This window comes from Polyodon spathula, chromosome 4 (genome assembly GCF_017654505.1).
Source record: "Polyodon spathula isolate WHYD16114869_AA chromosome 4, ASM1765450v1, whole genome shotgun sequence".
NCBI classification, from domain to species: domain Eukaryota; kingdom Metazoa; phylum Chordata; class Actinopteri; order Acipenseriformes; family Polyodontidae; genus Polyodon; species Polyodon spathula.
Window position 1 is genome coordinate 64,822,295 of NC_054537.1, and position 12,429 is coordinate 64,834,723.

The 12,429-nt window shown below is 36.9% G+C and overlaps 1 protein-coding gene across 1 annotated transcript; it reads left to right on the plus strand.

Moving 5' to 3' along the window:
- Positions 1–2,762: 2,762 nt before the first annotated feature.
- LOC121314750 (small nuclear ribonucleoprotein Sm D1) lies at positions 2,763–8,226 on the plus strand. Its single transcript, XM_041248389.1, has 4 exons — positions 2,763–2,894; positions 3,669–3,745; positions 7,399–7,590; positions 8,037–8,226. The coding sequence occupies exons 1-4, from the start codon at positions 2,881–2,883 to the stop codon at positions 8,111–8,113; spliced, it is 360 nt and encodes a 119-aa protein (XP_041104323.1). The 5' UTR covers positions 2,763–2,880; the 3' UTR covers positions 8,114–8,226.
- The last annotated feature ends 4,203 nt before the right edge of the window (positions 8,227–12,429 follow it).

The window sequence follows — 12,429 nt, forward strand, 5'->3', positions numbered from 1 at the left end:
AACAGTTTTATTGGATGAACTCCAGTATACTGGACAGGCTCATCTTGGCTCTCATTACAAGTTTTTTCTTGCTGCTCTCTACGATGTTGAAATGACTATCTCTTTCTGACCACTGTCATTCCATGTTTTAAGTGGTTTGTTAATGGTTTGTTTTGTTTTAAAGATTTAATAAAATCTCAGATGGAAAACAATAGCAAATCCTAATTCATTTTGTTCTCTTTTTTGTATTTAACATCTCTGCTGTTGTTATTATTAGTTGATTTGCAGCAGCTCAGTGCTATGGGAAAGTAGAGGCTTGTTTTATAGCCAGTAAGGACTTTTGTTTGCGAAGGACTTGCCGTTCATCTGTTTGTTAGAAAATATGGTCCACCCAGATTACTAGTGGTGAGCTATGGTTTTTATCAGGTTCCCACATTTTTAATTTGAAGATAGACTATGGTGCAACATAGCCTGCTTTACTGTAGTAACTGAAAAAGACAATTTGGATTTATCACGTTTTGTACCTACTTTATATTCTTTTATCTATTTCCTTTCACGTTCCATTAAAATGTAAGGCTTGGGTAAGTCATTAGTCTCAGACTACCGGCAAGCACAAGACTTTCCAAATACATATAAAATCTTGGCTTTCCTGTTTGTCTGACACTGATAACTTACCTAAACCAGACTTTTTGGGAAAAAAAAATAAAAAATGCAGAACTTTAAAATACAATTGCACACACAAACCGTACTTTTTTTTTCTATCACAAAATAAGATCTGTACCACAGAATTTGTGTATATATTTTGATAGGGGTCATTAGGTAAATATAATGCTGTTTAATTTAAAATATTGTCTCGCCAACTAAAAGGATGGGATTTTGTTTGATAATTGCAAGAACAAAAATTGTTAACAGTTGTGTGCTTAATTGGTTTAATGCTCTGCAGTGGTTTAATGGACTACATGGGTCTTTGCTTAATAAAACTGCCAACCTTGCTCTTTTGCTGCCTAATTATTTCCTGAACAAATCATGTGCCAAGGTGCGGGTATTATGGAATTTTCCCTTTTTTTTAATTTGTGTAACCCCATGGGCCTGATTTACTAAGCTTTTAATTGCAAAATAACTGCACCTATTCCACAATAACTAAAATAAAGTTGAGGGAGCATTAAATATGCAGCAAAACCTGTTTTCTCAAATGTCCCATTGAGTCACTTTTAAGATTTAAGAATTAGTTCTGAGGATTCGGTAAACTACTCTTAAGCAAAACAACTTTCATTTGTATTGGTTGTTACAGATGCTTATAAGTTGCAGAACTAAGGGTACTTACCTGGTCTTCAAAAAGCTCAAAGCCTGGGCACAAACCTAATGGAGCAGTGTTCCCCAAACATTTTGATTGGCGACCCAAATTAACACAGGAATAATGAACCCACGACCTACAATTATTCACTATGGTATTCTAACTAAAATACTTCTTACCAATCAAAAAGCCACGTTTCATTTATTAGATAGTTTTACATTTTACTAAAATGTTTGCTTTTATCAAATTAATTATTACTAGAAAATGGTGTTAACGTATTGTAAAGACGAGGCAGACGATCGTGGGTGGGGTGGGCACTTCTACGTACATTCTTACAAAGGACAGCAAGCCCAGATTTTTGAGTTAAGGGTCCCCTTTGCACGGACAACGGACTGCAACCGATCGCAGACATGCATTTGCAGGAGAGCCTCCATGGGGATTGATGGAGTATGTGGGTGTATTGAAATGCTGAGTTGTGGGACGGGAATGCATTCCTGTGACTGTGGGAGCGCGCACGACTGAGCGAAAGCCTGGCCAAGAGAGGGGCTGGGAGAAGAGTGACTTTTGGAGCTGTGGGAGAGAACCTGTTCTTGTGGGTTTTTTTTTTTAATTACCGAGTCAGACAGGCAGAGACTGTTAGCTTTGTGTGTGTTACCTGACTATTTATTAAACCCTTTTATTTATCCTGTGTTCGTTATTGTTTATTGCATTTATTTTACTGAACTGCTCGTTCTTGTAAAATAAACCGTGCATTTGATACCAGAATACTTGCCTGGATTGCTTCCTTTACCTCCACGTTACAATATTAATTTAAAATTGTGTTGCAACATACTGAATACCAGTTTTAATTTTCAATTCAACATCAAGCATTGCAAACATACCGACAACAGTCAGTTATGTGGGGTTTTTTTGTTTTTTGTTCTATGCCCTGTAACCAGTAGGATACATTCATCTCCTCTGAAGCAATGAATTTTTTAGTAACGTCTTGCTGTTTAGCTAATTGATCAGCTTTCTTCTCGAAAAACCTGTGTCCTTTTCCAACGCGATCTGGATGCCTTGTCTCAAGATACCTATGGCTTAAGTCTTTCGTGAGCCAGTACTTCACGACAAATGGCAAATTGAGGACGCGGATCATCCTCTCACCAATGTAAGAAAAAACGAAGTTAATATAAGATAGTATTAATTGCGAATTTTGTTTCTTTGAGCTGCAAGTAGAATTAGCCATTTTTTTTCACACATAACTAACCGCACATAAAATGTCACCTTATGCTTTATTTTATTTTTTGGTTCATATTTAAACCAGAAGACTGGTGATAATACAATACATTGCTTACATAATTACTGCTACCTATTCAGAAATATCCATCTCTAAATCCTCCACTATTAGTGTTACCGGTAGGTGATGCTGTGCTGAGACAGAGGACCAGCACAAACCTGCTAGGCTCTCGTTGTTCGGCTGTTGAGTTTGTTTCCGGTCTCTGGCACCATCCACTTCCTTAGTTATTTACAATTTAATGCCGGATCGACTCAGCGTTGCTGTGTCGTTACCAGTGTAATTTTTTTTACTTATTGCGGTGGAGGATTCGTCTTTGTAATCTACTGCTAACATGAAACTCGTACGGTAAGAATTTTTAAGAAAAGCGCTTTATTAATAGATTATCAGCAGCAGTTAGAATCGAGCTGTGTCGGAGGATGGCTGTAGATTACATTTTTGTGAAGATGAGAGAGACAGTCGACGGCGGGAAGTCGAAATGAATGGGCCATTCAAAAATGGATCAGGGCCTGTGTTACTAAACTTTCAATAACAATCCTGTTTTATTTATTTATTTATTTATTTATTTATTAAATTATTTGTACGAACGCTTCTCTAGATCGTATAGTCATATCAGTGCTAACATTCTCGAACATCTTTTAAAATTAGTGGTACCATAAAATTTTATATAGAGCAATATATATATATATATATATATATATATATATATATATATATATATAGTTTCGTTTCTGATAAGTTTTGTTTCTAGCAGTAAGTTTGTTTCTATTTATTTATTTATTTTTGTTCACTGGCTCATGTTTCGCTCACGTTACGTTCTCGACGCGGCACTGAGTTTTTTTTTTGTTCTATGGACGTCTTTACGTGTTAAGTCAAATGAAACCTTGGCCTTCCTCGAGTCGAAACATATATTACACCATAATGAGGTAACCAACAAAAAACAACCTTGCATTAACTTCAAATCGGGTATAATATACAATCAGATGCGTGTAGCTTAAGGTCAACACTCACTGAGCTTCGTTTCGTTTTGGATTTTACTAGAGGTCGATTGTAGAAATACTGTTGTGAATATTAAAATGAATTTGATAACAGCGTTGTTATTTATGTTTTTTCTTTTAACAGATTTTTGATGAAGTTGAGCCATGAAACCGTAACCATAGAGTTGAAGAATGGAACACAGGTACATGGCACAATCACAGGTAGGCACAGAGAGTACTGCATATTCCTCATTAGTGTCTAAAGCTTGTCGGTCTGTGTTTGCAATCTGTTTATGTGTAAACTGTTAGATGTTCTAGGTGACTGCTTGCAGGAGCCGATCAGTTGGCAGGTACTTATGCATCCAAGACTGCTTTTCCTACTGGTGCTGCTCAAACAGTCAACTCAACTGGTTGTTCTGTAGAACACTTTGCTGTAAATTTCCACTCCTAGCTTCTCAGGTCCTGGCGATCCCACGTTGTTTTTCAAATGTGGCCACAGTGGACTCCCAGCAGTGCCTTTCCTACTCCCTCTTACACAGATGTAGGGGTTACTGGTAACTGATATTGATTCAGCCTTTCTTCCAGTAGGTGCTTTAAACTAACTTTAGGCTTTGTATATATGGATTTATGAAAGTGGTCTAAGACGAAAGCAGCAGGACTTCCCAGGATGCTGTGAGATGTTTGTCTTTTTTTATACCCTGTTCACAACATGCACAATCAGCATGTCACTGTGATTGACAAGTGTTAGGGTATTTTACACTTGGCAATCAAGGGCAAGAGTTGTAATTAACAATTCTATAACGAGCATCAAAACCTCAATTAACACTTATTTTTGCAAAAAATAAGGTATACAAATGATGGACATTGAAATGTTTTTGGTTTCTTTATAGTCACTCGATCATCCTTGACTGACACGTTTGAGTGACTGACTGAAGCACATGCACTTACTCACCTAATTAGTGAGACAGTTGATTGGACACTGGATATGGAGTGATTTCAGTTGATGTGTGGCAAGCTTGAATAAAAGCAAAGAAAAATTACAGAAAAAAAACAATATGCCACATCCGTCAAGTGCCTTAGTGCAATCGGCATGTTTGAGATGGGCTAGGGCAGCGTCTTGGTGCCTACAGCCAGCAATTTCAAACCTGGCGAGATGGTATGATCAGACACACTCTGTAATGAAAGGCCACAAACTGGGAGACCGAGAATCTCAACACCTACCCATGATCAACAGATCATTTTGCAGCATCTTTGTGATGTCGGTTGTTAATCGGCACAATAGTCACTGCACCTGCTCTAAAACAATGTCATTTTTTGATCACATCTAGTGAATTTTATCCAAATATAAGTAATAAGTTTCTTTTGATGCTGAGTATTTACTGACCTGTGTGTTTGCTTGCTTGGCTGAGTAGCACACATGAGCCTCTTTCACACTGGCATCCTCTTCCTGGGTCAGGACCCGGTGTCATGCGGGTCAGCTATGTGATTTCACACTGGTTTCGATAAAGTGGGGTTGACCAGGGTGACAGGCATACACAGTGCGTGAAACAGTGCCCTGGAACCAGCTTGTTACGAACTCTTCCATCCAAGCTTCTCTGGATTGAACAGTCGGCCCAATTGTTGATTTAAAGCAAATATTTCTTCATCCCTGCTCTAGTCTGGCTCATGGTGTGTCTCCACAACAATATGGCTAAACAGAAATGTTGCTTCAGGAAGTTAAACCTTCACGCAGGTGTGGCTGTTTATTTCCTTGGCTTACGATTGGTGGTCATGCATTTTGTCTCGCTCTACCCAGTGCAAAGCGCTTCGACCCACATCCTGAGGTGTATCGCTGCGACCCAGGTCGGAGTGCCAGTGTGAAAGGGGTGAGGACTGTCAGAAAATGAGTAAAATTGCTGTGACTGTTCACTAGTGGTCCTGCCACCTTATGCTTTCAACCACATCCACTTTCCTTAGAGTAGTGCCTGACAGTATTTGCCACTATTTGCCAAACCGAAGTGTAACCTTATGTGGAGGATCTTGCATTTATACAGGGTTAGTCATAAACAATGCGCTGTAAGTGGGAGGACTGCATTACAGAACATTTTTTTTTACCTTCACACCCACTTGCACATGTTCAAAGCAGGTGTTCAGGTGGAGTGGATTTGCTACTTGCTGGACTTGATGTTCTTTGATTACATCTTATGGGACACCTGTAGCCTTACTGCAGGTTTTGAAAGCAGTGTAAGCTTCTTGCCCTGCAATAGTAGTGGAGTGCACCGGGAGTGCAGTGATTTTATATTTAAAAAAAAAAATAAAAAAATGCATACTGTGACTTGAGTTTACAAGAACGGAACTACCTTGGCTATTAACCCAACCCAATTATAACGTTTTATAATTGACGAAAGTTGCAGGCTAGGCTTAATATTCCTATTTCACTTTAAATCTGATAACAGATTAGGTTTGCAAAAAAATAACTTAAACTGCACTTCAGTTTTACAGCTTTGAAACTTGTTATGGTTCTGCAACAAACAATTCTTTTAAAACAATGTCACTGACAATATGACTATGCTCCGTTAGGACTTGCTATACTGTTACTATGGGTCATCCACTAATGCCCAACCCGAACACTATCCTAACACTACTATGTCATTGTAGGCACAACTTGTTGTAATCCTTACTTGTTGCATCCTAGTTCATAGTAGTATTATTTGCACTTACTGTGAACTATACTGTATTTAAATAACAATAAATAAGGATTTCAGTGGACCTAATTTCACCTTGGATAAAGGCGACTACCAAACACGTGTGTGTATATATATATATAAATATATATATTATAGATATATATATAATATATATATATATAGAGATGAATGATAGATAAACTTTATCTGTACTGTAAAAAAAAAACAAAAAAACACATCAGTAGGAAATCTGATGTCAAAGTGCTAATAACCTTAATTATAAGATTGGAGTGGAGGGGTACAAACAGGAGTCGCTAAACTCAAGCACCTAAACGTTATTAAATAACTTTTATAGAATGCAGTATATACCACATTTAATTAATCCTGATATTAGTTTTATGATGGTGGTATTTTAATTATTGTGATTAAATTTGTAAAATGTTTGTAATACACAACATGCTTTAAGTAAAGGATAAACAAGTGTTTAATCGTTAAGGAGGGGGGGTTCTCTGTTCGAGTGCCATCGAGCATGAGAAACTGGATTATTTTCTTACTGATTTCAGCACTGAGTTGTTTATGCCACTTAAAATATTTCTTACCAATTAATACTGGTTTGATGATAAAATTCAGCTGGTTGTTAATTTGGTAATAGGATTTGAGTGTTTCTGTTGCAACAAGAATGTTTTTATTTAGATGAAAGTGGGTCCTGACCAGATCCTTCTGTACACTGTGTGTGCTGGTGCGCAACTATTCTGCAGCCAAGTCCCTTTCATGTCCTCCCTGGAATTCAGCACAAAGATTTTGTTTACCCCATTAATTCATTTTTTTTTTTCAAGATTATCAAACACAATTAAGGCGGAGTTAGATTAGCGAATAGTGTTAGTTCAATGGGATTTAGTATAGTAACACTGGTTTACAGTATTTCTTGTGGAAATGGAAGCTCTTTAGCCAAATATTAAAATACCATGCATGGACTTTTGACTAGTGTGCTTATTTGATTTATTCTTGTTTAGTATACATTCACTCAATCATAAAAGCTGTAGAAATAAGAGAAACTACCAATAGTTCATCTTTGACAAATGTTCTGATAGAATTAAATGTTTCACTGAATATGTTATAGCAAGCTTGTTTCAAGTAATGGTGTGTGAGGATAGGTGTTATTTTTTTGCACTGGTGAAACAGGATCATTAACCTGTTTGCCCTCTACAGGTGTGGATGTATGTATGAACACCCATCTCAAAGCCGTCAAAATGACATTAAAGAACCGTGAGCCTGTCCAACTGGAGACGCTGAGCATTCGTGGAAACAATATTCGCTACTTCATTCTGCCAGACAGCTTGCCTCTGGACACCCTGCTGGTGGACATCGAACCCAAAGTCAAGTCAAAAAAGAGAGAAGCAGGTAGGTGCTACTTTGGATGTATGATCAGGACACCTCACAATGCAACACCAGCTTCGACCCAGGCAACTCGGAAAAGAAGACGAAGCTTACAATGTCATTACATTTATTTCACCTCCTGTTTTACGGTGTTTGCAACCATTCTAAGTTGTTCTGGTTTATGTTGATCTTCATTCCATTTAAGTCATGTGACAATGTTACCTTTTTAACTCTTTGAATGGAGTGAGGATGGCTATTCTGTCCAGGCACTTCAGATTCCCCAGACAAGCTCAAAGCTAGTCAAGGCAGATTTCGAGAACTCCATACCAGACAACTCCATAAATTGATAATCTAGTGAGGGTAATTTTGTTTAATATGATATTGTAACATGCTTGTTCTAGAAGTAGTTAAAATTCATAATTGTTTGCAATACTTGTCCACTCCACTCTGATAGACTCGTTTCTTTCCAGTTGCAGGGCGAGGGCGAGGCCGAGGCAGGGGGCGAGGCCGGGGGAGAGGCAGAGGGAGAGGTGGACCGAGGAGATAATTACATGGCAGTTCACCGACCGGCCTGCTATCCGATTCCAGCTGGTGTTGTTTGTACAGATTTCTGTGTATTTCACAAGAAAGTTTTGGAAACCGTTTTTTTTTTTTTTTTTTTTTTTTTTTAATAAACAGGATTACTGCTGCTGAACTGTTGTCCCTTTTTTTATTGTATTTTATTTAAGTGTAATTTATGCTTGAAATAGGGACCAGTTTCGACTATCTGCTCTTATTCACATTAGTACCCAGTTTTAATGGCAAAAATTTAATAAGCACCCATGATCTCTAAATTGCTACCACCCCATTAATTTTAATATCTTAAATTGTTACTCAAGTCAAAAAGAATTTCTTGCCCACATGAACTAACTATTGTTTTTGACATTTTGTTTAGTGTGTTTGTAATAAAGTAACATTTTTAAAATTGCTGTGGTGGATTAAGTCCGTAAGCAGGTTGTCTTCTATGAAATGTAAATACAATTAAAAAGATCCCATGTTTCGGCTTTTCTGTTTCATAGCTGAAAATGGGTGCAGAGGGTTTAAGCTCAGAGGGAAGAGTGTTTGGGGGAATGAAGTGATGGCATATGTACAAATGTAGGCAAACTGTTAGCTGTTTATTAGAACCATTTAGCTTTCAAAGACTGGGAACAATGCTGTGTTTGTCACTGTCCATCCTGTCAGCAAGAAAAAAGGGTGTTAAGTGGTAGAGAGGATACACTTCTGTAAAATGGGGCTGTGCTTAATGGTAGTAATTTTTCTGTTAAGCTATCAGCATACAAGAGGAAGGAAAAGCACTATGCATGATATATAGTAATACATGGCTTGTGGCCAGTGGCTGTAAATGAAAAAAACATACTGCTGGCATTTGTTTAACAGGTGAGTTAGTTTTTGTATTTTTGGAACACATTATTATTGATTTTGGTTGGTCCTTCATTTAAATGCAAAACAATTAACATCCCTATTTAATTCAGTGAAGCATGAGAATAGTGAGAGTAATAAACACTTAAGGGCCAATGAACACACTGGATGCGGACTGAACAAAAAAAGGAAGCCTGTATATGCAAATATCTTTTTGCGTTCACTGCCTGCAGTATGCATTGGTTCATTTAAATAAATATCTTTATTTTTTGCTCGGTTTGCCCATCAGCACATTGATCCCTGAGCTCATTCTGTGAGTCTAGCCCGAGTTTGGCAAGACTGCCACTGGATATTAAATCTGTTACATTGATATTTGCAGTCGCAGCATTTGATGGTTTTGAGGTCAGATTCTAAAAACCTGTACATTAGGCTTGTCTGAGATGCTGGACAAAGCATTGAACTTTAGGAATTAATGAAAAGTGGGGATCAGGATTCAACCACTGTAAAAGATCCTGTGGGATCCATACAATATATAGAGATAGATAAATAGAATGATGTATCTCAAGTGGTGTTGCATGTATTTCAGTGACCACTTGGTACCTTCTCTGTAATTGATACCCAAATAACCATGCAGGCAGGGGTGTAGTGCTGCGGGGTTGACACGGAGCGCTGAAACCTCACTTCTTAGGTAGGAAGAGCGCTGCTTTCTTCACGTGTAGAAAAGTTATTGGTCAAGGAGTACTGAAAATTGGTAGGAAGAGTTGTGACATGCTGCAACACAATGTCCATTGTAGTCCATAGTGTGCCTGGGTGTTTCATCCATCAGTGTTAATTAGAGATGCACAGAGCCCTCTGAGCCATGGTGAACGTTGTGACACTGAGGAGCAAATCACGCAGTAACTGCACCTACCAAGTTTCTCTGTTGATTTCCAGCAATGCTTTTGGGCCTTTAAGTGACTTTAAAACCAGCCTATACCAAATGCATTAAAAAGTACTGTGTTTTTTCCTCTTAATAGGAATTCAACACGTATGGATGAAAGTGTGTACAACAGCTAACATTAGCAGTGGTGTGACTAACACTACACAAAATTATTAATGAAATATAGGCTAGGTAGTTATTAGTTTGTTTTTATTCTGTGTTTATTAAATTATATTAATTGAATAAAGGCAAGAGAGAACTAGACGGTTATGTATTTTCTTTAAATAAGGAAGTTGGTAGGTTTGTGTTGCTGCAGGGCCACGAACAGGTTTAAGTTCACACCAACGACGATTATATTTTAGTGAAGTAGGCTAGAAAGTGTTTTTTTCATTAAAAACTTGTCATTGTTCTTTATTTAAATTAATTTTCATCTTTCAATACCTGTGTAGGTGACTACAGTATACTCATTCAATATCGAACCAAGTAGAAATTTGCTTGTATGGTTTAAGACGTTTTCCAAGTCAAGTAAGCTTATTTGTGTATAAAAAACAACACTAGTGTCCTCTTACTTTAAAGGCACGTCCCTGAAATCATAAGGTACTGTAATTAAAATATGTTTGCTTACTGAGTACTCTCCCCGTATAAAATAAAGTACCCGATCTGAAGCAAGTGTAAAACTTGCCCGAATATTTAAAGTGAAATATAAATATTTTAAAACTAATAAGAAATGACTTGTTTGCAGCAACAGCAGTTACATTATTCTTTTAAGTTATTTGATTATGGGCAAACTTTGCCCTCTTACTCAATGGACCATACTTAGAAGCAAACAGAAAGGCAGACACAATTTCTTAGAGGAATAACACCATTTTTAATGGTATAAAAACAAAAAAAAAATCTCTTTGCTGGTCCTTCCTGCACCTAAGTTTATTCTGTTAAATGTAGACTTGAAATTCTTTGCATTTGCTTTGGAACTAAGTCTTTTTTTTAATATAGTAAACCAGTGCTTCTGACATGGCAAGTATTTTGAATTGCCTTACTTAGGGAATACTTATCTTCAGAAGAACAGTACTTGCTTTTCTTTGTTTAACACTTTCCTTTAATAAACTACATGTGGGAATTCTAGGTGCAGCACTGTGCAGAGATGCCACTTGTACTGGTTGTGCCATTGGTGCTACTTGCATGTACAGTGCCTATAGAGTTTACACTCCCTTTCAAAATGTTCACATTTTGTTGCCTTATAGCCTGGAAAAAAATGCACATCCTACCCCACAACTTCCAAGTGAAAAAAATATTCTTGAAATTTGTAGAAAATTAAAAATAAAAACTGAAATAGCTTAATTGGATAAGACATATCCAATTATGATATTTCAGTTTTGTATTTTTAATATATCATTTTTTTCTCAATAAAAACTTTTTCCCCTTGACAGTGTGGAGTATGGTGTGTAGATAAGTGGGGAAAAAAAATCCTCATTTAAATGCATGAAAGTCGGAGGCACTGACACAACAAAATGTGAAAAAAGTTCAACGGGGTGTAGACTTTCTGTAGCCACTGTATTTCTAATTAATGCATGCTCAATAAGTACATATTGAACATTTTATGCTGAAACACCTGCCCAATTTTATCAGTTTGCAATTACTAAAACCATACTTCACAACAGGAAGGTTTGCTTGGTTTCTTAGACTTTAATTGTACAGAAAATAAATAGATTTGCCTTTCTACACTCATTAGTCTTTCTGTTTGCTCCCCACTTTTTAACAAAGTTAGACACCTATGATTGAGACACAAAATTCTTGGACTATTGCCTCTGACATTGATTACACTATGTAACACAATTTTTGTTCCTGGGTAGTAAGTGTTATTTCCTAATTGCTTATGCCTCAAAAGTATAGAAAATGGTTATTATTCCCCACAAACTTTGCTTTTGTGACCAGGACAGTGATATTTCAAAATATCACTATTTTCAATGGGAAAACGGGCAAATGTGTCTTTTCGTTCACATAAAGTCAGAAAACAACATATAAATCCAAATTAACATGTATTTATACTAAAGTAATACAAAGATGACTACAAAAGATTTAGAAGTGAGTAGTTTTTTGGGATTTACAATTATACTGTAAATACAGTATGTAAACTGTAAGTTTAACCAATAGGAGAGTCAAATATCTGCCAAGTTTTACGCAATCATAAGCAAGAAGAGGCCATTCATGGTATTATGCATGAAAATTGAAGGCGAGTGAGTAGCCAAATGGAAAATGAAATTTCAGACAGCTGTCCAATCATTCATGAGCAGAGGCGGGGTGTTAATATGCTGGGTAAGCACTGAATTTCGCCGACTGTTATTGAGAAAAATAATACATTTCAGTATGTAGACTTAAATTTTCTATCTCTATATATTTTTTATTTCACCAGACAAGGGAAACACCGTAGTCGATTTAGTTACGAATCCACTTTCTCTGAGTAATTATACTGGAGATGAGCGATCTTTTAAACAGAGTAGTGTTGACAAATTTGTCAAATTGAAACAAAGCAAGACACTATCTACACT